Source organism: Microcaecilia unicolor, chromosome 3 (assembly GCF_901765095.1).
Source record: "Microcaecilia unicolor chromosome 3, aMicUni1.1, whole genome shotgun sequence".
In the NCBI taxonomy this organism is placed as follows: domain Eukaryota; kingdom Metazoa; phylum Chordata; class Amphibia; order Gymnophiona; family Siphonopidae; genus Microcaecilia; species Microcaecilia unicolor.
Genome location: NC_044033.1, coordinates 501,538,062 through 501,565,393, shown reverse-complemented (window position 1 = coordinate 501,565,393; position 27,332 = coordinate 501,538,062). Strand labels below are relative to the sequence as shown.

The 27,332-nt window shown below is 43.1% G+C and overlaps 1 protein-coding gene across 2 annotated transcripts in view; it reads right to left on the bottom strand.

The window, feature by feature from the left end:
* Positions 1-27,332, bottom strand: part of MAP3K7 (mitogen-activated protein kinase kinase kinase 7) — a 148,042-nt gene that overhangs the window by 95,647 nt on the left and 25,063 nt on the right. For both annotated transcript variants that reach the window (XM_030199091.1, XM_030199092.1), the window contains exons 3-5: positions 15,224-15,289; positions 10,524-10,569; positions 1,880-2,018 (exon numbers count right to left, since the gene is read on the bottom strand). In XM_030199091.1, coding sequence (XP_030054951.1) covers positions 1,880-2,018; positions 10,524-10,569; positions 15,224-15,289 — 251 coding nt within the window. The remainder of the gene's footprint in view (positions 1-1,879; positions 2,019-10,523; positions 10,570-15,223; positions 15,290-27,332) is intronic.

Genomic DNA, 27,332 nt, shown 5'->3' with positions numbered 1-27,332 from the left:
TGACGGTTTTTTACTTATTTACTTTTTTTATTATTCTTATTCATCCCTTTTAATATCATTCAGTGTTACACTTATCTTATCTTCCAGGCTTTTTCACTGGTTTGCTCTACAGTGCGCTTCTGTTTCGTAACATCTTCAGAAGCGCACTGTAGAGCAAACCAGTGAAAAAGCCTGGAAGATAAGATAAGTGTAACACTGAATGATATTAAAAGGGATGAATAAGAATAATAATAAAAGTAAATAAGTAAAAAACCGTCAATCTAGACTAATGAGGATTCCCGCTGTTATAACAATGGAACAGCGGAGAGGTGTAGTTTATGAAGCAAACAATTAATAAACACACCGGAAATCTGAAGTCAAGATTATTATTCATTAAAAGAGTGTGTTGAAATAGTTAAAGTGCCACAGAGGTATTAATTTATTATATATAGGCAAATAATGCTGCTCAAATGGGTAGGGTGACAGAACACTATGCCTGAAACTTATCCTCACCATGAAATCATAAGTGATCTGATGTAAGTTAACGTTTCTCTAAGAAAGGCTATATTTTGTGTAAACAAAAATTAAGTTTAAAGCCAGCTCGCATAGTCTGCAAATATGCTGTTCTCTCCATCTCTTTGTCACCTTGTTTTATGTCATTTTGGTCTCATTTTCACAGCATCATGACTATTATAATCAGGGATGGAAAAATATTTAGAAAATTTGGAGCCTAATCAAAACTTTTTAAGAACCAAGAAAAAATAAAATATTGTTTTAGCTTGTAATTTTTTTTTTTGACTTGACAGATTTTCCCCTGCTCTTTTTATACTTCCAGCTCTTTGTAACGAGGGCTGAAACCCTGCACTATCAGCCATTGTTCACAACCACTCAGGGATTTTACCCCTATTTTTTATATCTTTCCTATCAGCTGATCATTGTAGTGAGTGTCCTTGAGTGGTGGTCATGAATCCTGCATTCATGGGTCCCGAATCCAGCCACTAGGTGTCACTTTAAAGCAATTACCATGACTCCATCCACCCAAGGGCCTGTGATCACTGCCTCCACAGCATCCCCAGACCCAGCCAACTTGAGGAATGGGAGAATGAAATTCAGGAAACCAAACTGGGGACCTTCAACACTGCCACTGAACCAGCCCACTTGTAATTTAATTGTTTTTGCTATTTCTAGTTTTCTCCAGTTTTTAATGTTTAGCTTGTGTATGTTATTTTATGTTGCTCATTGTGTGTGTTCTTTTTTTTTTTTTGGGGGGGGGGGGGGTTGCTTTTTTTTTTACTTTTTCTTTGTCACCTTTCCCTCTGTATTTCCCCCAATTTTTCTCCAGTTTTTCAAGCCATGGCCTACTCCTTTCAAGTGTCATCGGCTGCAGAAGTGGCGGCAGCAGCTCACATTACAAAGGTCCATGTGGGGGCCTCCCCTCTCCCCACATAGGCTAAAAGCAGAGACCATAGCAGCAGGCCCCCCTCTCTGTGACCAACAGAATGGGCTGCTCTGGGCTACTTTCTCTCTATGCAGACCAGTGACTGCCTTGGCCCACAGTAAGGACTCCATTTTTCTGCAAGCAGACAAGACCAGCCTGAGGACAAGGTGGTAACATTCTCAAAGAAGGATGACAGTATGAGCTGCCTTGAATGGCAGCAGTAACTCCTCCTCTGTGGCTTGGGCAGAAGCAGACACAAGCAATTCAATTTTGCTCACTAGGCAATCGGAGTTTTCCAAAATGTTAACAGTAATTTGCAACGGCAGTGCCTCGTATTACAGAAAAAGAATTTTATTCGCAGTACAACTCTACCACAACTTTATAAAAAGTTTAAGAACAAGGTTGACAGAAGTAAAACAAACAAACAAAAAAGAAACACTTACTCCTTCTCCGGAAACCTACTTTGGTGGTTTGAGGTCCCTGTGAATTAGAGCCTTTGGTTTCATGCTGTGAAGATATGCCACACCTGTGGCACACTGTAAGCACCAGCTCATCGCATGGGCTGCTGTATAATAAGGCAGAAGCTCGGTACCATGCAGTACTGCAAAACAAAGATACAAACAGAAAAAAAAAAACTTTGGTGCATATTGACATAGACAGATATTACAAATGTGCACGTTCTTTCCATACACCACTCCAAAGATTAGGTGGCAGAGCAGGTGGTGGGAGGCGGGGCTAGTGCTGGGCAGACTTCTACAGTCTGTGCCCTGAAAATGGCAGATACAAATCAAAGAAAAATTACACTCGAGCTTTGTAAATAATTTGTAGAAAATCAAACACAGGTTCACAACCCCTATGTAAATGTATCGTGAATCACTCATAGATAACTATCTCCAGATAGTGTATAAGTGGAGAAAAAAGCTTCAGAATCGCCGACCAGCCTCTCAACTCTCAGTGAAATAATAAGGCATGAGCACGGCGTGCCATCATTTAGCTTCAAAAAAATCCACATTTGCCTCAATAAATTAATCTCAATTTTCTTTACTACTCTATGTATTCACTACTTCTTCAATGAATGTACTGTATCAAATCAATGGAACTATTAAAGCAACAGAACATAGTTTTGAATGCAAACATAGCAAAAAAATCAAGGAGAGTCACCGCAGATCACTTCCTATATAATAATTCTCACCTCCAACGTTCTGAGGCTGCCTGGAACTATGGCTTCCGGCCAGAGGTGGTCTACTTAATGGAGTGGAGTAGGTAAAAGTGACTTCATGAAAGAAGTGCCACTGATTGGCTGCACCTCCGAGTCCAGCCCGACACCCAGCAACAAACCGCCACCCACCCAGCAGAAAACAGCAACCCAGGGAAACCGCGACCCAGCCAGCAGCAAACAGCGACCCTGCCTGCGAACCTCCCGAACCACCCCGCACACTAACCACCCTCAATTGGAGAGGACGAAGAGGGAGGGCGGCGACACGGTGAGCGCGCGCCTGCGGCGACTGTCAAATCTGCAGGAGGCGGGAGAGGGCTCAGGACGGGGGTCGGGGTCCAATGGCAACTCGCAAGACGGAGGAGGCAAAGAGGAGCAGCTCCTACTACAGCGCAGCCGTCATCCCTGTTCACTCAAAACAAAGGTTGCAAACCTATGACATGCTGCAGCAAGTTCAGGAGTGGAAGTCAGCAAAGCAAGTCTACGGTAAGCAATGAAGCCCATTGGTTAATCTCTGTTTCCACGCCCCTACGCAGCCGTCATTGTTATACACTGAAAAACAAGCAAAAACTTGCAGCTGCCTGACATTGTCGTTTTTAAAATGTTGTTCCATCTGAAACAAGTCTAAAGCTCTTTCAACTGGATAGACAGTGCCTTAAAACTTGGAGGACAAACATACTCTGCAACTCGGAGGAAGGAGGGAGAGAGGGGGGATCCTGCAACTGGGAAGAAGGGAGGGAGGGGGGACCCTGCAACTGGGGGGGGGGGAGGGGGGACCCCCCCTGCAACTGTGAGACAGACCCTGGGTGGGGGGGATGACCCTGCAACTGGGAGGGAGGGGGGACCCTGGCACATACTCTCATTCTCACACACACACTTGCACACAGTCTCACTCTGTGTCACACACACACACTCGCACATTCACTCTCTCTCACACACACTCTCTCAAACATACAGACTCCGAGGAAAACCTTGCTAGCGCCCGTTTCCTTTAAAACGGAAACGGGCCTTTTTTACTAGTAGCTTTATATTTTCATTAGTAGTCATAGTAACATAGTAGATGACGGCAGAAAAAGACCTGCATGGTCCATCTAGTCTGCCCACGATAAACTCATATGTGTATACCTTACCTTGAATTTGTACCTGTCTTTTTCAGGGCACAGACCGTATAAATCTGTCCAGCAGTATTTCCCGCCTCCCAACCACCAGCCCCTCTTCCCCCTGCCACCCAATTTCAGCTAAGCTTCTGTGGATCCATTCCTTCTGCACAGGATTCCTTTATGCCTGTCCCACGCATGTTTGAATTCCATTTGAATTCCTTCTCCGTGTGACCCTTCTCTTTTGAAAACCCGACAGGGAGCCCCCGTTTTGCGAACGCTGCGTCAGGGGTGATTTCCAAAGTTCATAAATCCAAAGAATGCATCCACTGTCACTTCTCACCGTTAGCTCCCAACTTGTGCTGCTAAACAGTACTGTTGCGGGAAAAACAGTGCCATGTTAAACCAAACTTAACTCCGCCCTTCTTTGGTGAGGCATGGCTCCATCACTTCCGCCATCTGTTTCCACCTTAGACTGTCAATACTGCATCATTCATATAACTATACCGTCAGAAAAAAGCTGACCATTCGACCCTTACGTTCAGCCCTTCTGGTTCTACAGTATTAAAATAGAAAATCCACTTTTGTTCTTTTTGACGGAGCAATCTACTCATATCGCCCCGTCTCACAGAAGGTCGAACTTGTTCAAGGACTATGCACAACAGATCATCTTCCCCTACCTAAACTAAGCACAATACTACTGTATCTAAGATCCTGGAATGACAATGTTATATAACCATGTAAGCCACATTGAGCCTGCAAATAGGTGGGAAAATGTGGGATACAAATGCAATAAATAAATAAAAATAAATCATCAAATTTATGTTGCAATTTCTCATTATGAGACACCATCGGTGCTTCTTGCTTGCCCAATTTCAAACAAGAGCGATGTTCAATAAGCCTTGCTTTAAGGCTTCTAGTGGTTTGCCCAATGTACAGCAAACTACAGGGGCATTGAATCGCATAGATAACCCCTGTGGATTCACATGTAGTGATGGTTTTCAGGGTGCATCTACGTTCTGTGCCAGGTTGGATAAATTCACTATTTTCCATCATGATATGGCAAACCGAACAATGATCACATTTAGAATGTTTACCAACACCTTTCAAAGATTTCTTAGGTGTCCATACATCACTAGTGCTCAAACTGTATCCCAAGTTACATCCTCTTAACACCGGATGGGTTCTGAGTAGCTCAAAGTGTCTCTTTATAACTTTACTAACTAATTATCCCAGTGTCTGTATTAAATTTCAAAACGAAAGTTAATATATCTTCCTCTTGACGTTTAGATGTTTACTCCAATAGGGCTTCAATGCGATTCAATGCCCCTGTGGTTTGACATGAAGCAGAACAGTGAGGAGGGCCAAGATGGAACCAAGAGGGATCAGATTTTATTGAAGGACCCAACATGGTTCGTGTTTCAGTCAGGGTCAGTGTCAGGGGTCTACATACACAATGTGCTATTTTGGTATCTATGTTTTGCTATATGTAGTGACACAAAGGAGAGTCCAAAATCTCCCGTAAAGGGACAACAGTAAAACAAAAATGAACGGGAGCAATCCAGAGAGACCAGACTGGATTCACAAATGTAAAAGCCAAAAATAGTTTATTATGACCCAACATGGTCCATGTTTCGGCCTTTGGCCGAAACATGGACCGTGTTGGGTCATAATAAACTATTTTTGGCTTTTACATTTGTGAATCCAGTCTGGTCTCTCTGGATTGCTCCCGTTCATTTTTGTTTTATTGCTATATGTAGTGCCACACTTTCTTAATTGCTGTTTTTAAAAAATCATATATCGCGTTGTTTGGTGTGGATATTCATTTTATCTTTAATAGATTTGGGTTTTTTTTAATGTATATAGGCCCCTGAAGCAGGCACTTGCCGAAACACAGGCTGTGTTGGGTCCTTCAATAAAATCTGCCTCTTCTTATTCTTGGCTCTGCCTTGTTGCTCCATCTGTGGCCCTTTCCACTGTTCTATTCTATGGAGAAAAATAATGGGGTCATTCAAACAGCAGTTGTGTTTTATGGTTTATTTCGACTTAATATACCGCCCTTCCTGTAGGCATCACAGGGCGGTTTACACCATGATAAATATTTAACTGCTATTTTTTCCTAATACCTGGGGGTAAAGGGCAATTCTATTACTGGGTGCCAGTTAAGAGCCTACTCTATAAAAAGAACCCAGGCAATTACTTTCCTTTATAGAATACTAGCGTAATAAGATACATATGTGCTTAAAAGTTAGGCACAAGCACTTATGTCAGCCATACAGCTGCAGTGTTAGTGCTTAATTGCTGAAGATATGAGCATAACTTACAGTATTCTATAAGTTATGCGCATAAATATGAGTCCCCCTATGTGCATGTGGTATGTAAGTTAAGCGGCTACTGCTTAGGTGGATTGTAGCTGTTTTGCAACAGTTGTGTGGGTCAGTGTTTATTTGCATACTTACTCTGATTCCGCAAATCCAAGCAACCTTCAAGAGCTGCTTCTACCATTTGCGACAACTATGCTGCCTCTCTCCTTACATTGAGAAGGCAAATCTTATCCCAGCTGTGCATGTCATAACAACAACAAGATTGGATTACTGTAATGCACTCTTCACTGGTCTGACTACAAGGGTCTGCACCAGCTCCAACTGATTCATAATGTAGCACCAAAACACTGGCTACCAGTACAATACAGGGCTAAATTTAAAACGATGTCTGATCTTCAAGGCTCTTAAAGGAAATAGCCTCAACTACTTGAAGAACAGGATCACCCTCAACACACATCCAAGGTCACTAAGGTCCTCCCCAAGGAGTATCCCTAACCACACACTCTACAAAAGACATTACACAATGTGATACCGGCAAGCAAGCCTTCTCCAGAGTAGCCCCCCCACTCTGGAATGCATTGCCTGAAAGGCTCCGCTTAACACAAGACTATCTTTACTGCAGGTAGCAGGTAAAAGCTTGGCTCTTCAACCAGGCCTTTAATGGAAGGAGTAACTAACTTGTTAGTCTCGCACACACAAGGAGTGACACGGGCTGCACATACTGCAGCAGGACACGTTTATCCACTCCTACCCTAACTGAGATAATATTTAATCACCTCTCTGACCTCATGTACAACTTTCTTTAAATTAGTCCCTTTATTAGTCCCTGAAAGGCTCCGCTTAACACAAGACTATCTTTACTGCAGGTAGCAGGTAAAAGCTTGGCTCTTCAACCAGGCCTTTAATGGAAGGAGTAACTAACTTGTTAGTCTTGCACACACAAGGAGTGACACGGGCTGCACATACTGCAGCAGGACACGTTTATCCACTCCTACCCTAACTGAGATAATATTTAATCACCTCTCTGACCTATGTACAACTTTCTTTAAATTAGTCCCTTTATTTTTTAACTCCTCTTATTCTCTTACCTATCTATATGTTCCATCTTTGCTTATACCCTACGCTGCCTATGAAATGTTTTATTACCTATTGTGTTGACATTGTAAGTAGTATAATTTGCCATACTTTATTTGAATAATTTTTACTGTTGTAATTTTCTATTGCATATGTTTGATCTATTCTTACTGTACACTGCCTTGAGTGAATTCCTTCAAAAAGGCAGTAAATAAATCCTAATAAATATTTGTGTAAATAATAGTATCTACGTTACAGAATTACCCTCATAGTGCTATTTATATACAACTTAGGCCATATGAGCTAAATGGGTAACTTACCTATAAAGCACTAATAACTTCAAATTCCAGGTGTTCCTAGTGTCTGATACATCCTTAGCTGCATCTGAGCAATCTCTAAAACAGCTTCATGCTCACTACTCAAATTCTGAAGACAACTGACTTCTTCCCCATCTCACCGGGGGAGGTGGTGGAGATGAAAACGGTAACGGAATTCAAACATGCGTGGGATGTGCATAAAGGAATCCTGTGCAGTAGGAAGGGATCCTCAGAAGCTTAGCTGAAATTGGGTGGCGGAGCAGGTGGGGGAAGAGAGGTTGGTAGTTGGGAGGCGAGGATAGTGGAGGGCAGACTTATACGGTCTGTGCCAGAGCCGGAGATGGGAGGCGGGACTGGTGGTTGGGAGGCGGGAAATACTGCTAGGCAGACTTGTACGGTCTGTGCCCTGAAAAAAGGCAGGTACAAATCAAGGTAAGGTATACACATATGAGTTTATCTTGTTGGGCAGACTGGATGGACCATGCAGGTCTTTTTCTGTCGTCATCTACTATGTTACTATGTGTTATGGCACCCGTGGAGCTTTGAGGTCTTGTTTATTTAAATTTATCTTATTTAGAATAGCCTGCTGCCTTGATCTCCCACACTAGTTCTGACCAAAAGTTATTTTGATTGATAACTGCAAATGTATTAAGATTTCCGTTCCTACATATGACACGACAACTGTGGCCTTATCTTCATGAAAGAATTTACAAGCTATATTTTATCAAGACTGGACTATTGCAGTGTGGTTTATTTTGGTTTAGCACAGCAATTTAAATGATAGACTATAGTTGGTATAAAATTAGTAGGGGCTTTGAAATAGAAAAAGCATGCTATCCCCAATTTTGAAGTGATTTCATTGGGTACCTGTGAATGCCAAAGTCGGTTTAAGTGTGTTTTCCTGGTTGCAGACATTTCAGGACGGGGAGATTAGGAGGCGTATTTTCAAAGCACTTAGACTTACAAAGTTCCACAGTAACCTATGGAACTTTGTAAGTCTAAGTGCTTTGAAAACGAGCCCATAGGACTCCCTTTCGGGAAAGGGGGCACATTTATAGACAACCAATGGCCAGACATTTGCACAGGTAGCTCCAACGTTGTGGAATGCACTGACCCAGGATGTAAGGCTGTTGTCTGATGTTTCAGAAACACGTGAAAGCATGGCGTTTTATCCAGTCATATGGTCAAATATGAGGAGGTTCATAAGAAGGTGAGGATAGGGGTACTGCTGGTCAGGGTTGTAGATTTGGTACACCAAGCCTTCACTTTTGACCCCTCTATTTTTCTACTGTTGACACCGACTCCTATTACTACTACTACTACTATTTAGCATTTCTATAGCGCTACAAGGCATACGCAGCGCTGCACAAACATAGAAGAAAGACAGTCCCTGCTCAAAGAGCTTACAATCTAATAGACAAAAAATAAATAAAGTAAGCAAATCAAATCAATTAATGTGGACGGGAAGGAAGAGAGGAGGGTAGGTGGAGGCGAGTGGTTACAAGTGGTTACGAGTCAAAAGCAATGTTAAAGAGGTGGGCTTTCAGTCTAGATTTAAAGGTGGCCAAGGATAGGGCAAGACGTAGGGGCTCAGGAAGTTTATTCCAGGCGTAGGGTGCAGCGAGACAGAAGGCGCGAAGTCTGGAGTTGGCAGTAGTGGAGAAGGGAACAGATAAGAAGGATTTATCCATGGAGCGGAGTGCACGGGAAGGGGTGTAGGGAAGGACGAGAGTGGAGAGATACTGGGGAGCAGCAGAGTGAATACATTTATAGGTTAGTAGAAGAAGTTTGAACAGGATGCAAAAACGGATAGGGAGCCAGTGAAGGGTCTTGAGGAGAGGGGTAGTATGAGTAAAGTGACCCTGGCGGAAGATGAGACGGGCAGCAGAGTTTTGAACCGACTGGAGAGGGGAGAGGTGACTAAGTGGGAGGCCAGCAAGAAGCAGATTGCAGTAGTCTAAACGAGAGGTGACAAGGGTGTGGATAAGAACATAAGAATAGCCATACTGGGTCAGACCAATGGTCCATCTAGCCCAGTATCCTGTTTCCAACAGTGGCCAAGCCAGGTAGAAACCCAAATAGTAGCACCAATCCATGCTACCAATTCCAGGGAAAGCAGTGGCTTCCCCATGTCTATCTCAACAGCAGACTATGGACTTTTCTTCCAGAAACTTGTGCTACTGATATTAGGCTGACATGTTTTGTTCTATATCTAAAAGTACTGATAGATATAACTTTAGATCTAGGACAAAGATACAAGTGGAAAAGCATATTTAAAAAAAAGAAAAAAAAACATTACAAGGTAAATTTATTTTGAAGCTGGATTTGGAGTCAGTACATTTTCACGGACTCCGTCCGACTCCACTCAAAATTGCTTCTGACTGACTCCAAAGCCCTGCTGCAGGCAACCTTTTATGTGTGTGAAGGTTTTGTTTTTGAAATGTAATAAAGTTGATTATTTAGTTGCTATAAGCTTTGAGGTAGTAGCATTTTCCAAATATAATACATGAAATGAATAAATCCATATTTCCTTTAGCCATCATTAATCTAAGGCTCAGTGCTGCACCTGAATTCCTGATGTCTGGGAATGAGAAATCAGAGCCTGTTCAAGGACACCGGTCCCTTTTGCATATGGGAAAATAACTGGTAGAAATGATCCTCAAATTACAGCATACTTTTCTTCTAGATTATGCTTGATGGTGGTATCCATAATCTCAGGTCCTCAATATCAAATGGAACAACTAGAATGAGGTGGAACTTGCTGGATGTGCCATGTTTTCTTTGCTCAATAAAACTATATTATAAACTAGATGCCATCCTAATTGCTTTCAAAGTACCCAGTGCTTTTATATCATTTTTTTTTCCTGCAGGTGAACCTGTTTTATCTGCAGAAAAAAGGCTTTTAAAAATTACCATATGTCAGGTTGAAACGTATGCAGATGTATTATACCCATGACTGCAGGTTTTGAAGACACCAACACCTATGTGTCTTCATAAACCACCCCCAAAATAGTAGTCCGTTTGGACTTCTTATTTAGGAAACCTGTTGCAAAATTAGCCTGAAAAAGTGAAACTCACCATTGTACAACGAACCTCCTTCAGCATATTCCATGACGAGACACACCTTCAGAAAGAAAGCAGAAGACAAGATCATTTAGCAGAAAAAGAACACTCAGAAGACAGGATTTTTTCCTGCACTAGGAATAATTACTAATCAAACAATCAACAGAAATACAACTGTAGAAATAGGACCAAATGAAACTTCCACTGCATGACCCGCAGAACTGATTTGCTTGTAATATTTTTATGCACAATATTCATTTTTTGGTGTCCTACCCAGCCAGATGGCCTTATAAGGAATATCAAAAGCAACATGTAAGCAAGTAAACCAGGCACTTGCAATGTGGAGCATATTAACAAGTAAAACACAGGAAGGATAAAGCTAAGGCTAACAGTGACACCCAGTACAGAAGTACTAACAAACTAATAGTAACATTTTACAAATTTTCTCCTCAGTCCCCAAAATCTTCCTTATCCCATTATAACATCTTTTGTAATTATCCCCTACCGGACTTGGCGAATGCCTTTACGGTATTATGTAAGCCACATTGAGCCTGCAAATATGTGGGAAAATGTAGGATACAAACGTAACAAAAAAGAATAGGGTAATCATAGTAACATAGTAGATGACGGCAGAAAAAGACCTGCACGGTCCATCCAGTCTGCCCAACAAGACAACTCATGTGTGCTACTTTTTGTGTATACCCTACTTTGATTTGTACCTATGCTCTTCAGGGCACAGACCGTATAAGTCTGCCCAGCACTATCCCCGCCTCCCAACCACCAGCCCCGCCTCCCAACCACCGGCTCTGGCACAGACCGTATAAGTTTGACCAGCACTATCCCTGTCTCCCACCACCGGCTCTGGCACAGACAGTATAAGTCTGCCCAGCACTATCCCCGCCTCCCACCACCGGCTCTGGCACAGACCGTATATAAGTCTGCCCAGCACTATCCCCGCCTCCCACCACCGGCTCTGGCACAGACCGTATATAAGTCTGCCCAGCACTATCCCCGCCTCCCACCACCAGCTCTGGCACAGACCGTATAAGTCTGCCCAGCACTATCCCTGCCTCCCAACCTCCAGTCCCGCCTCCCACCACTGGCTCAGGCACAGACCGTATAAGTCTGCCCCGCACTATCCCCGCCTCCCAACCTCCAGCCCCGCCTCCCACTACCGGCTCTGCTATCATATCTTGTCCTTAAGCAGTTGACACAATTATGACAGACAGCAGTTAATTTATATATAAGATTAAGTAACCATTTACGCATGGAGTGCATGCTTGATTTCTTCCATGCTGCAGCCAGAACCAGTTTTGCTGCACTCAGGTAATACCACACAATGGAGAACTTGACTGAAGAAAAAACAGGGATCACTATTAAGCATGAAAATTCCCAGATCTCAAGGAACTTGCAATCTTGTAAATCAACTTGATTTGAAATCAGATGCTCTTCCAGTAGGCCTTAGCTAGGAAACAGAAAATACTGAACATTCCAGGCTGCGCAATAGCACAATACCCTTAAGGAGCGGATTACTTGGAACTATTTTCTGTTTTCTTCCACTGGTGGATGGTCATAAACCCATTATTTATTAATTATGACATTTGTATCCCGCATTATCCCAGAGTTCAGGTTCAGTGTGGCTTACAATCCAATTATAAGCAGATACTATCTCTGTCCCTAGAGGGCTCACAATCTTGGTTTTTGTACCTGAGGCAATGGAGGGTTAAGCGACTTGCACAGGGTCACAAGGAGCTGCAGTGAGAATCAAACCCAGGATGCTGGGATCAAAGTCCGCTGCACTAACTATTAGGCCATGCCTCCACTCTACCAGTCTGGTACAGATGACAAGGAGTTAAAGTTATAGGAGATGGATTTAAGGCTCCAGGGGACCAAGACAGTGCCCTGGTACAATTGTCAGTGCGTCCTGTTTTCTTCTCAGGTAGGGAAGGGTCACAGGTTGGAACCCTTCGAGGAAGTGGACAGAAGGTTGGTGGAAGAGGATAACGAAGGAAAAGGATTTTTCGAATGGATGGTTAGGTTGGATTGGGAGAAGGGAGATCAGTCCATGAATGGCTTAGTTGAGGAGTAGGATAAATAAGTACAAGAGATGTTGGATGAGGAGGGGGAAGGGAAGATTTCCAAGGTTCAACAGAGGGGTTGAGGATTAATAAAAAGGGAATTACTGCGACTGCTTTTGTTTTCTTGCAATTTTGTTTACTGGTTGACTATATTGTGTACTTTGAGGTCTATTAAATTTGCTTTTTACCTCTAGTGTCCCCTTTTATTTTTGGTTGGATTCCCATGGCCTATCCAAACTGTTTTTGATCCCATTGTGAGTTTGACATAGGGTGGTCCGTCTCCTCCTGTTCTTTGTTTTGGTGAGTTAAGTGATTTGCCAGGAGCCACACTGGGAATGGGACCCAGGCTCTCAGTTCACTGCAGGCTATTCCTCCACTCCTTAAATGGAATTATTTCATCATCACTCCTATATTAAAAACACCAGGTTTGGACCTGCTGGTGTGTAAGCATTATAGACCAGTTGCAAACGTTTTGGAACTAGTGGTGATGAAGCAACGGCATGAGTTTGTAGAGAAAGCTGGAGGTTTGGGTAGGATTTCAAAGGGAACACAGCACACAATAACTCTGTACAGCAAAGTGCTGCCCTGTGCTGCAGTGGCTGAACTGCTTCTACTTGTCTTCTGAATTTGCTTTGAACAACTGCTCATGTTTTACCAATAGTATAAAATAGGGACAACTTTGGAATAGATTAAAAATCTTTTGTACAGAAATGAGGAAGTGCGGATGCTCGTCATGTTTATTGCGCTTGCTGTTTAACATATTTTGTATCCCTTGGGAGAGCTGATAAAACGATTAAAGAGTTCATTTATGCAGATGGAGTCCAATTGTTTGCATCCTTGAAGGGGGGACTGGGAAAAATACTGTGTGTTTGAATGAAGTGTTGGGCGCCAGTACAGACCGGTTGGCTGAAAGCAAGTTGGCTTTGCATAGGCAAAAGCCACCAACTTTCTTAGTGGGAGGGAGTAATGCAGGTCTGGTTATGACCCATACTGTATCTGCAACAGCAGAAGTGAGAGATTTAGGGGACAAGTAATCAACATGGAGTACCGTTAAGGCATGTTATTTTACTATTAACCCAAGTTATTGGTAACTCTTAGCCATCTCTCTCCTCTTCAATCAGTCCAAAACTCTGCTGCGTGACTCATTTTCCGCCAAAGTCGCTATGCTCACGTTAGCCCTCTCCTGAAGTCACTTCGCTGGCTCCCTATCCGTTTCCGCATTCAATTCAAACTTCTCTTATTGACCTATAAGTGCATTCACTCTGCCGCTCCCCAGTACCTCTCTCCACTCCTGTCTCTCCCTACAACCCCCCTCGGGTACTCCGGTCTGTTGATAAATCTCTCTTATCTGTCCCCTTCTCCTCTACTGCTAATTCCAGACTCCGTTCCTTTTATCTTGCTGTACCTCACGCCTGGAATAAACTTCCAGAGCCTGTACGTCTAGCCCCCTCTTTGGCTGTTTTCAAGTCCAAACTTAAAGCCCAACTCTTTACCACTGCTTTTGACTCCTAACCACTGCTCACTTGCCCTGTACTTTTTATCCTCACCTCTTTATTCCCTTACCCTTAATTGTTCTGTCTGGCTGCCTGTCTTATCTAGATTGTAAGCTCTTTGAGCAGGGACTGTCTTTTTGTGTATGGTGTACAGCGCTGCGTATGCTTTGTAGCGCTATAGAAATGATAAGTAGTAGTAGTAACTAGGTTTCACTGTATAAAATGGGACCTGTGATAAAATAGCAAGAGACAATGGTAAAATAACCCATCCTAACGGCAGCCAACATTAATAACTAACCCTCCCCCTTTAGGGTGTTACCTGGATTGGCGAACAAGAGGCTAGGGACAGGTGATACATACAATGGGGTGGGTGTATGGGAAACTGAGGACGATGAGGAGGCTGTGTCCATTTTTGCAGCTGAATATGTTTCTGCTGGTGGTACAGGCAACAGTACTTCTGGTATTAAATTCTGGTAATATGCTCTATGTCAGATTGCCAGGCCAGTTGCATTACTTACTACAAGTGGCGCAAAATGCTGTTGCCAGGCTGATTTTAAACCTCCAAGAAGGGTTTCAGCACATTCCCTTGCTTCATGAGCTGACCTGGTTACCAACATGGGCAACAATTCAGACTAGATTATTTTCGTTGGCATTTCAAGTTCTATGTAGCACAAGCCCAGAATATTTGGCAGAAAAAAACTGAGTTGGCATATGCCCAGTAGACAGTTACAACCTAGTCAAGGGGCTTACTTGAAAGTACCATCAGTTAAACAGCTGTGTCACGTGAGGCTCAGCGCGAGGGCTTTTTCATTTGTGGTTCCAGAATTACAGAATGCGGATGCCAGAGGAGCTGCGACAGGAGCTAAATTTCAGAGAATTTTGAAGAAACTGAAGACCTGGTTATTCCCCATGTAGAAAGTGGTGTGAGGAAGGTTGTCTCTGCTGTTAGAGGGTGTGTGTTTGAAGAGGGGATCAGGAGGTATTGGATTTTTATTATATACCGGTCAGTTTTTAGCATCTATTGGGATTATGTACAGTAAAACACTGCCATCAATCCAACTGTTTTTATGGAAACAACTAGACAGTATATAAGAATATTAAATAAAATCAAAGAACTTTACAGGGATAGGAGACACAAACTTACAGGATTCAGGCAGGCTCCATACAACTTTACAATATTCGGATGATTCACGCGTGAGAGCTGTCGAAGCTGCAAAAGGAAGAAAATGGAAAGATCAATTACAATTAAAGATCACATTTTAATCTTTTTTAGCACTGATGATATATACAACATAGTTCATGTTAAAACACTGCTAAGGCAACAGAGGGATGCAATGGGGTATTTTTGCAAATCCAGAAGTACAACAGACAACGGAGATTGCCTGCTTCAATTTGTCCATGATATAACATTTTGTACACATCATGCCCTTTACTTCAAACAGTCCAGCCTTTGCCTGTGTAAAAAAAAAATGCACAGCAAAGGTGAGAAGGTTTCTATCCTATCATCAGACTTCCTCTAGGATCCAGTGGAAGCAGAATACATTTCCAGTGTCCTGCAGCTTCTGCTTTTTTAATGTATCATTGGCTAAATTTCATGACCATGTAACCCAAAATCCTTCTGTAAAACCAAATGTATATTCTCCTCTCATTTCCAGTATCCATGATGTATTGTAAGCCACATTGAGCATGCAAAGAGGTGGGAAAACGTGGGATACAAATGCAATAAATAAATAAATAAATAAATAAATAAATAAAGAGGGGAGACCGGATGCACTAACAAACAAATACAGGCTGATCAAGAGATAGATTTCCTCTTCAGAACACATTGTCATGTTCCCGATGCTTCATATGGCATGGCCTGGGGGGGTGACACAATGAGCTGGACATTTCCACTTGGTTGACCATGAGTTTAACAAAACATGAATTTATTAAGTACAATGTGGAGATATACAGGAAGCACCATGCAAGGTAACGGTCTATATTTGGCCCATCACTTTGCACCAACTAAGCATCTTGGAAACCTTGGGCAGGACTCTGGAATAGTGGGAAGGACTAATGGAAAGAAATGATCAGGTATGACCTAATTCTTCCTTCCATTATGTAGCTTCCCACTAATCCATAACCTGTGTGATATATAAAAGCAATTCCTACAGTAGGTGGGATCCTGGGGCTGTTGCCCTGAGGGCCAAAGCCCCAAAACTGGCTTCTGAGTAATATTAAGTGACAGCAGATAAAGACCTGAATGGTCCATCCAAAGTGCTCAACACACATTCATTCTCAATTCAAGACTGAATCAACAATGAACATGATATTATAGTGTGCCACAACGTCCACCCTGTAGTGCTTGGTATGCAGTGTCAACCACGTTGCTGCCTTGAAAATATCTGCCGGAGACAGTAACATAATCTCCACTAGTATGTCACTGCACGCCTCATAGAATGAGCCCGCAAGGCCTGAGGAGCCTGCTTCCCTACAAGCAAATAAGCTGACGCAATAGTTTCCTTCAGCCATCTAGCAATTGTGGGCTTAGAAGCCATGAGGCCAAGCCTCTGTTTACCAAAACGCATAAACAATCTGTCCAGTTTGCAAAACTCATTTGTGACTCATGTATCTAATGAGGACTCTATGCACATAAAGAAGCTTCAAGGAAGATCTAACTATTCCTACTTTCTTACTCTTCTATATGTTCCATCTTTGCTTTACCCTTCGCTATCAATTATAATGTTCTGTTAGGTATTGTGTTGACATTGTAAATAGTATACTATTCTAATCCTTGTAATATTTACCACGTGGTATTCAAAATATTCTGCTCCAAACATCCACAGCTGATTATTGATCACAATTCTTAATTCTTAATTTTATTAAGAGGACCTCAAGACTTCCCAGCTTAACTGTTCTATTCAGAACACATTTGCACAATATGCTTATCCCACGCATGTTTGAAAACGGTAACGGAATTCAAACATGCGTGGGATAAGCATAAAGGAATCCTGTGCCGAAGGAATGGATCCTCAGGAGCTTAGTCAAGATCGGGAGGCGGGGCTGGTGGTTGGGAGGCGGGGATAGGGCTGGGCAGACTTATACGGTCTGTGCCAGAGCCGGTGGTGGGAAGCGGGACTGGTGGGTGGGAGGAGGGGATAGTGCTGGACAGACTTGTACGGTCTGTGCCAGAGCCGGTGGTTGGGAGGCAGGGCTGGTGGTGGGGAGGTGAGGATAGTGCTGGGCAGACTTATACGGTCTGTGCCTGTGCCAGAGCCGGTGGTTGGGAGGTGGGGCTGGTGGTTGGGAGGAGGGGATAGTGCTGGACAGACTTGTACAGTCTGTGCCAGAGCCGGTGGTGGGAAGCGGGACTGGTGGTTGGGAGGAGGGGATAGTGCTGGACAGACTTGTACGGTCTGTGCCAGAGCCGGTGGTTGGGAGGCAGGGCTGGTGGTGGGGAGGTGAGGATAGTGCTGGGCAGACTTATACAGTCTGTGCCTGTGCCAGAGCCGGTGGTTGGGAGGCGGGGATAGTGCGGGGCAGACTTATACGGTCTGTGCCCTGAAGAGCACAGGTACAAATCAAAGTAGGGTATACACAAAAAGCAGCAAATATGAGTTATTTTGTTGGGCAGACTGGATGGACCGTGCAGGTCTTTTTCTGCCGTCATCTACTATGTTACTATCTTCATATGTGCACTCAAGCTGTTTGCTGAAAGTAGTCATCATCACTGGTCCTATATTTGCTATCAAAATCTTTCAGAGGCCAGGTCTCTTAAGTCAATTGGAAAAAAAAACTCCCATTAGGAGTTACAAGGATTAAAATAGAAAACCAGTGGTCCCTATTGTGAGAATTTTTTGGTTAAACACAAAACAGTATACTATGCCATACTTTGTATTGTGTATTGTTAGTTGAATATTTTTACTGCTAATTGCCTATTGCTCATGTTTGATCTATTCTTACTGTACACTTCCTTGAGTGAATTCCTTCAAAAAGGCGGTAAATACATCCTAATAATAATAATACTGAGCCTCTCTGCAAAAGAACAGAAGTTCCACAGATTGGTTGAGACAAAATACTGATACCCCCAACTCAAAAAAGCAGAGAAAGGGATACTGACAAGAGAGAGCCTGACACTCTGAAACCTTACGTGATAATGCAACAGCCACCGAAAATGCTGTGTTTAGCATAAGATCTTTCAAAGACGCTTCCCAGAGTGGCTCAGAAGGAGGCTTGTGCAGAGCCCGAAGGACTAAATTAAGGTTCCATTCTGGACATGGCATACAAAAGGGATGCTGCAAGTGGCCCGCTTCCTGCAAGAATCAAACAATATCCAGGTGAGCCACAAGAGACGTCTTCTGTAGACGACCCCTGAAACAGGACAAAGCCGCAACTTTAACTTTTAGAGAACTCAACGCCAATCCTTTCTGAAGGCCTGCCTCGAGAAATGCTACAATATACACAATCTGAGCAGAGAAGGGAGAAAGTCCGCTGTCAAAACACCAGCCCATACACCATACAGAGTGTTTCTGAGCCCAAAGCAAGGTAGCAATGACCAAATCCTTTTCGTCTCAACCAAGCCCTTTCAATGCCAAGCCATAAGATCAAAGGAGCACAGATCCTCCAAGAGCACAGGACCTTGCTTCAGTAAGCTATGCACCTGCAAAGATGGAGAGGATCCCCATCCAGCAGTCCTTCAACAATGGCTCCTCTGACTAGACCAGTCACATCAGATAAGGAGGGAGATGCAGAGATTACATCATCGGCCCACTACTGGAGATCTAAACGAGATCTTTTACAAGCCAGAGAGGCAATGGGGCAAGAAACTGAAATACCATGCAGCAACTTGACTGTCCATGCTTCAATCAATAGGCCTGGTGTAAGAGCAATATAAACTCCGGAGAAAAGATGCTGATGTAGCTGAATGCTCTGTCGGGTCCTGAGGCTGTAAAATAGTGGCTGTGCTCCATGCGTGATCAGACAGAGGCTGTTCTTCCCTGCCATCAGCCCCAACAAAATGGTGCCCATTTCCGTGCTCTCCTGCATCAAACTGCGCATCGGCCCTGCCAGAGAGCCCGACGTCCCCAGCATACTCAGATTCTGCACCAAATCTTAAGACGTGCTGCTGCCAACTAATTCTGCAGGATTCCTGACTTGCACGCACTACAACGCCAGCTGGCGGGGTCACAGCGGGAACACCACCTAACTGCCTCCGCAGGAGTCACTATTCATCCCATCACAGTGTTGCACCACATGCTCCCAAGCAGCAAGTCAGGATCCCTCCACTGTATCAAGTAGAACTTGCAGCCCTGCAAGTGGTTCTGAATCAAACTTTAATCGGGCTTACTAGTGCTGGTTGTCCCCCCACCCCCCCTAAGCTCACAGTCTCCACAAGTATTACTCCAGATGAGACAGTATCAGGACAGATACTAACCCACGCCCCACGCTCTCCAGTAAACCTCTTTCCTTCCCCTCTCTCTCTCTCTTTTCTTTTCTTTTTTTAAAGGCCGTGCTGGAAAGGAGAGCTCCACAGAAAACGGGAGAGGTTAAGGGAGGGAAGAAAATTTGTGGAGCACCAGAGATAGGGATCTGAAGATCTCCAATGCAGACTTGAGTTATTCGCAAAGTTCGACTGAGGACCAGTTGACCAATTGGACCAGGGGGAAATTATAGACCAGTGAGTCTGACGTCGGTGCTGGGCAAAATGGTAGAGACTATTATAAAGAACAAAATTACAGAGCATATTCAAAAGCATGGATTAATGAGACAAAGTCAACATGGATTTAGTGAAGGGAAATCTTGCCTCATCAATCTACTACATTTCTTTGAAGGGGTGAACAAACATGTGGATAAAGGTGAGCCGGTTGATATTGTGTATCTGGATTTTCAGAAGGCATATGACAAAGTACCTCATGAAAGACTCCAGAGGAAATTGGAGAGTCATGGGATAGGAGGTAGTGTTCTATTGTGCATTAAAAACTGGTTAAAAGATAGAAAACAGAGAGTAGGGCTAAACGGTCAGTATTCTCAATGGAGAAGGGTAGTTAGTGGGGTTCCCCATGGGTCTGTGCTGGGACCGCTGCTTTTTAACATATTTATAAATGACCTAGAGATGGGAGTAACTAGTGAGGTAATTAAATTTGCTGATGACACAAAGTTATTCAAAGTTGTTAAATCACAGGAGGATTGTGAAAACTTACAAAAGGACCTTACGAGACTGGGCGTCTAAATGGCAAATGACGTTTAATGTGAGCAAGTGCAAAGTATGTATAGTAACATAGTAGATGACAGCAGAAAAAGACCTGCACGGTCCATCCAGTCTGCCCAACAAGATAAACTCATATGTGCTACTTTTTGTGTATACCTTGATTTGTACCTGTCCTCTTCAGGGAACAGACCATATAAGTCTGCCCAGCACTATCCCCACCTCCCAACCACCAGCCCTGCCTCCCATCACCGGCTCTGGCACAGACCGTATAACTCTGCCCAGCACTATCCCCGCCTCCCACCACTGGCTCTGGCACATGTATGTGGGAAAGAGGAACCCGAATTAATGCTACGTCATGCAAGGCTCCACGTTAGTAGTCACGGACCAAGAAAGGGATCTAGGTGTCGTCGTCGATGATATGTTGAAACCTTCTGCTCAGTGTGCTGCTGTGGCTAAGAAAGCAAATAGAATGTTAGGTATTATTAGGAAAGGAATGGAAAACAAAAATGAGGATGTTATAATGCCTTTGTATCGCACCATGGTGCGACCGCACCTCAAATATTGTGTTCAATTCTGGTCGCCGTATCTCTAACAAGATACAGTGGAATTAGAAAAGGTGCAGAGAAGGGCAACGAAAACGATAAAGGGGATGGGACGACTTCCCTATGAGGAAAGGCTAAAGCGGCTAGGGCTCTTCAGCATGGAGAAAAGGTGGCTGAGGGGAGATATGATACAGGTCTATAAAATAATCTCACCTTGCATCCAAACCAAAGTTTCAGCGTGCTTGTCTGACATTGCTGTCTGGATGTCTCAACGCCACCTGAAATTAAATATGACCAAAACCGAGCTTCTCATTTCCCCCCCCAAACCCACCTCCCCGCTCCCCCCCGTTTTCTATTTCTGTTGATGGCTCTCTCATTCTCCCTGTCTCCTCAGCTTGAAACCTTGGGGTCATCTTTGACTCTTGTCTCTCCTTCTCTGCTCATATCCAGCAGATTGCCAAGACCTGTCGTTTCTTTCTTTACAACATCTGTAAAATCCGCCCCTTTCTTTCCGAGCACTCTACCAAAACCCTCATCCACACCCTTGTCACCTCTCGTTTAGACTACTGCAATCTGCTTCTTGCTGGCCTCCCACTTAGTCACCTCTCCCCTCTCCAGTCGGTTCAAAACTCTGCTGCCCGTCTCGTCTTCCGCCAGGGTCGCTTTACTCATACTACCCCTCTCCTCAAGACCCTTCACTGGCTCCCTATCCGTTTTCGCATCCTGTTCAAACTTCTTCTACTAACCTATAAATGTTCTCACTCTGCTGCTCCCCAGTATCTCTCCACACTCGTCCTTCCCTACACCCCTTCCCGTGCACTCCGCTCCATGGATAAATCCTTATCTGTTCCCTTCTCCACTACTGCCAACTCCAGACTTCGCGCCTTCTGTCTCGCTGCACCCTACGCCTGGAATAAACTTCCTGAGCCCCTACGTCTTGCCCCATCCTTGGCCACCTTTAAATCTAGACTGAAAGCCCACCTCTTTAACATTGCTTAACCACTTGTAACCACTCGCCTCCACCTACCCTCCTCTCTTCCTTCCCGTTCACATTAATTGATTTGATTTGCTTACTTTATTTATTTTTTTGTCTATTAGATTGTAAGCTCTTTGAGCAGGGACTGTCTTTCTTCTATGTTTGTGCAGCGCCGCGTACGCCTTGTAGCGCTATAGAAATGCTAAATAGTAGTAGTAGTAGTAGTAGGGTAGATGTGAAGCGTCTGTTTATGCTTTCCAAAAATACTAGGACTAGGGGGCATGCAATGAAGCTACAATGTAGTAAATTTAAAACGAATCGGAAAAAATATTTCTTCACTCAATGTGTAATTAAACTCTGGAATTTGTTGCCAGAGAATGTGGTAAAGGCGGTTAGCTTAGCAGAGTTTTAAAAAGGTTTGGACGGCTTCCTACAGAAAAAGTCCATAGACCATTATTAATGGACTTGGGGAGAATCCACTATTTCTGGGATTAGCAGTATAGAATGTTTTGTACTTTTTTGGGATCTTGCCAGGTATTTGTGACCTGGATTGGTCACTGTTGGAAACAGGATGCTGGGAATGATGGACCTTTGGTCTTTCCCAGTATGGCAATACTTATGTACTTATGGCTGAAAAATGTATCCATCCACTTGCTGGAGACAGAAAATACTGAGGAGCTGGACTAGATGCCAAGAGAGATATGTCTCAACTAAGTTTTCAGTTCTCTATCTCCACCTGCTGGTTCACAGACACAACTATCTGACAGGTTCTGGAATAGTTGGAAGCTAAATAATGGAAACCCGTTTTTCAATATCTATATCCTGGATCTTGAAGCCCCTAATATAAAAAAAATAAAAAAATAAAAAAAAAGACTATGGTCCCGGTCCCTATCCAAAATGTTTGCTTTCTGAATTGAGCCCAGCTACAGTAAACAGTGGTCCTTCAAAGATGGATATAGAGAAAATGTTACAGGCAGTGGGAGGCCTTGTGTTGGCCCTGCGTTTAGCAGGGACGTTATCCATGTGGGCTACTGTTGAGTCAAGCTATTTTAGCATAGGGTTTCTACTTGATTTATTCACTAGTCCTCAATTAACTAGCCTATTGTAATACCTTGTATAAAGGATTGCAAATAAAAGATCTTCAACACCTACAGCTAGTTCAAAACACTGCTATAAAACTTATTACAGGAGCAAAAAAATACAATCATGTGACATTACTCCTTAAAGCTGCCTCTTTCACGACGGATAACATATAAACTACTACTACTGGTCTTCAAACTTCGTAATTCCAGTGAACCATCCTTCTTATCATGTTTCTTGACACCTTACTCCCCCCTCCTGGGTCACTCAGATACCTACATAAATTGCTTAATCATCCCCACTTTCAAAGATATGATCTATGAAAGCACCCAACAATCTATATTTTCTGTTCAAGGCCCTGAGCCTTTGTAGGATAATTTTCAAAAACATTTCCATGAGTAAAACTATGCTTTATCTGCAGAAATAGGCTTTTATAAAATGTTGTGCATTATCAAGTGGGTAAAATTATGCAGATACTATTTACATAAACACCACAAATTTACATGAACTGACCAACAGCTTTCCTAGGGCATGGTTTTCACTTACATACCTTTGACAATTTTTGGTTATTTTATGGTATTTGATAATTATGTAAGTTATGATTTATTGTCTATGATGGATTGTGCATGTTTTAAGATTTGAATCGTCTGGAGATTTTTAGGCAGCCATTCCCTAAATGTGAGTAAATAAACCTCGACAATTTCTGTATGCTTGAGAGCAGGTGTAAATGGAAGTGTATAATTTCCCTAGAGATAATTTCAGAACTATTCTCAAATATTTACGGTCTCAGCATCACCTTTGATCATTATCAAAAACCTTCATGGAACCACACTGTCGTTTAAATTGTTTTTCACTGTGCGCCCTCTCTCAATCCAGTCCTTGGGGAACCCCAAACCAATCTGGATGTCAAGATCTCTTATGCATATTCGTTGTGGGTATTTGCATACAACAGAAGCAGTGCATGCAAATAAATCTCTCTCATGGTAACATAGTAAACGGTGGCAGATAAAGACCTGCATGGTCCATTAAGTCTGCCCAATAGTCACACTCATTCTCTATTCGTTATTGAACTAACAATCCAATAGTATTATTGCAATATTTTACTCATGAATATTCATTGTGGACATCTTGAAAACCAGAATGGATTGGGGTTCCCTAAGAACTGGGTTGAGAAATCCTGGACGAGACTGTAAACTGTTAGGGTAATTTCATAAGAGGGAACCTATGTGAAATATCCAAAAGTGCCCATGTGCCTTTTCAAAATAGGCACTCAACAGACAAATGATCTCACTAAGATCTACACCTGCTCCAAAAGGTGTAAATTTGTGCATATTTTCTATGTGTGCATTTGCAGAATTTACAAAATATGTACATAGGATTGCAGTTCAGCCAAAACTACACCCCAGGAAACATGCAGTTCACATAAAAGTACAGGTTATCTTTTGGTACACTTCTGACATGTCTTTATAAAAATGCATATTTTTATATGAGCCACTTTCCAGATGCAACACATGCTTTAATCATAGAAATACTCTACAAAATTACCCCATGGGTCTCTGTAGAGTACTTTGTACATCTGATTTGTGTTACAGAAATCATAACCACCACCACCTGTAAAAAAAAAAAAAAAAAAAAAAAAGTGGGACTCCTAAGCTGCCAATCACTGGCAAAAGAACCCAGAGCGCCCTTCTCCATGGGGTGCTTTCTGTACAGTTTCATTACTGATGTGGGACTGAATACTGTTCATTTCATTGTTATTACAGGCTGTATTTGACTATCAGGCTCATTTGCAAAAGAGAAAAATGTCCAAAAAGTGACATAAGTCTGCATTTGGACGTTTATCTCACAAAAACGTCCACATCAGTATTTTCGAAACCTCTTTTTAGATGTTTTTCTCTGAAGCCCAGTAGAAGGAAATCTAAATCTCAAGGGGGCGTGCCAGGGGCGTGATCAAGGCGGGATTTGGGTGTTCCTAAGACTTAAGACGTCTTTCAGCCATAATGGAACAAAACAAAAACGTCCAAGACTAAAAAACTTAAGATGTTTTGAGCTAGACCTGTTTTTATAACAAATAGCTGCAGTGGGAAATGAAACCACTTCCCCAGGATCAAAGTCTAATGCACTAAACTACTAGGCTACTCCTCTACTCCACACAAGAGGTGCCCCAAATGACCAGATGACCATTGGAGGGAATAGGGGATCACCTCCCCTTACTCCCCCAGTTGTCACTATCTCCCTCCCACCCCCAAAAAATGTGATTACAAATATTACTTGCCAGCCCCTGATGTTATACTCAGGTTCATTAGAATAGCATGCAGGTCCCTGGAGTAGTCTAGTAGTGGTGCAGTGCACTGCAGACAGATGGACCCAGGCTTTTACCTCCCCCCTCCTTGTTACACTTGTAGAGGAAACTGTGAGCGCTCCAAAACCCACCAGAAACCCACTGTACCCAAACATTGGTGTTCCCTTCACCTGTAAGGGCTATGGTAGTGGTATACAGTTGGGGGGTAGTGGGTTTTGGGGAGCTCAGCAGACAAGGTAAGGGAGCAACGATGAGATGTGTACCTGCAGTGGCGTTCCAAGGGGGGCTGACACCCAGGGCGGATCACCGATGTGCCCACCCCCCCCCCCCCCCCCACCCAAGAAGTAACCTGTTCCGGGGCAGAGAAGAAGCATGTAACGACGGAGGACAGGCGGGCTGGCGCGCGACACCCCCCCCCCCTCCAGCAGCATGCACCCGGGGTGGACCGCACCCACCCCCCCAGGAACACCACTGTGTACCTGGGAGCATTTTATAAAGTCCACTGCAGTGCCCCTAAGGATGCCCTATTGCTTTCCTGGGATGTCACTTTTCCACTATTCTACCTGATGCCAAGCTTTCTATAACATCTGAGCCTTGTGTATATTGTTTATCATTAGATTTGGGCTTTGAATTCAGATCTATAGATGAAAAGGAGGTCTCATTACATATATCTAAATACCAGACTGCTATTTTTCCACACTTCATAGCAGGAGTGTACATTCCCTAATTACCTGTCCCAATAAAACTGAAGCTTTTACCTCCTCAGTGCATGTAAATGGTTTCATCCCCGTGTGGATTCTCTGATGCCATGTGAGACTTTCTTTCCAACCAAAGCTTTTACCAGACTCAGGACATAGTAAATGGTTTCACTCCTGTGTGTATTCTCTGGTGCGTTGTGAGGTTTACCTTCTGACCAAAGCTTTTACAACACTTAGAACAACATGTGAATGGTTTCACTCTATTGTGGATTTTATTTTGTAAGTTCTGTATTTGGATGTTTTTTGTTTGAAAATGGACCAAAAAATAAAACATCCAAATCACAAAACGTTTTTCCAAATAGCATTTTCAAAAGAAAATGAGACTTTTTTTTTGTAGAAAATTACCACGATGGGACACCACCTTGTAAGTGGTGGAGGGGCTTCCGTGTTTCAATGACTTAGAAGGCTATGCTGAAAGGTTACCCATATCAGACAGGCCTCTGAGAAGAAACCAGACAAAGAGTGACCCAAACTGGAGGATCCAAGATGGCGCCGAGGGAGGACGTACGTTAGTTGAGTTCTCGTTTTACATCAGAATACCTGAAGAAGTAGGCGCGCTCCCCAGAGAATGGGGAAGAAAAAAGGTAAAGCCGTGGTGTTGTCCTCCTCGAATACGGCTGGGGTTCCCACCACTTCTCAGTCTACTTTGGAGAGATTCAGGGTCATAACATCGGGGATATTGGTTCCTGCTTCGGGGAACAGCAAGACTTTATCGCCGAATCTCAGTGGAGAGGGAGTGACTTTGAGTCCCGCTGTTGGCATGACCTCTCCAAGACCCGGAAACAGTAACGCTTCGCTATGGAGGTCGACAGTGGAAACGCCCGAAGTGGGTTAGGATTCTCAAGCAATCCGAGGAGGTCCTGGCGCAGCATTGACTCCGGATAATAAACCAACTGGGAGATTGGAGAGTGAGCTCTTCCCCCCCTGAAGATATCTGGAGCGGTTCTGTGGAGAAATTGGACCTGGTGAAGCCAAAAAATGTCATAATGGACGCACTATGGGAAGTGCTGCAGAGTGTGAATAATTCTCTTCTTCAGATGTTAAAAATTTTTCAGGAATAAATATGTGATTATATCAATACTTATCTAACAAATTGGAAGTCCAAGATATAAAAATAGAGTCTTTGATTACCGGAAATGGTTTCTCTACGAAAATCAGTTAATCTGGTAATGAAGGACAGTCATGTTTCTTGTAAAAAAGTGGAACTTCTGGAGAACCAATTAAGGAAAAATAACTTGAGAATGATAAATCTTCCTAAAATACCCTATATAGAGAGTTATATTACTAGTGACTTTTGCCTTTGATTTAGATAGGAACAATGTTTTGAAATTGTATTTCCGATACATGGCTGGTTATTTTTGGGTTCAAAGATAAATATATTTCCTGATATATCAAGGGAATCGCAGAC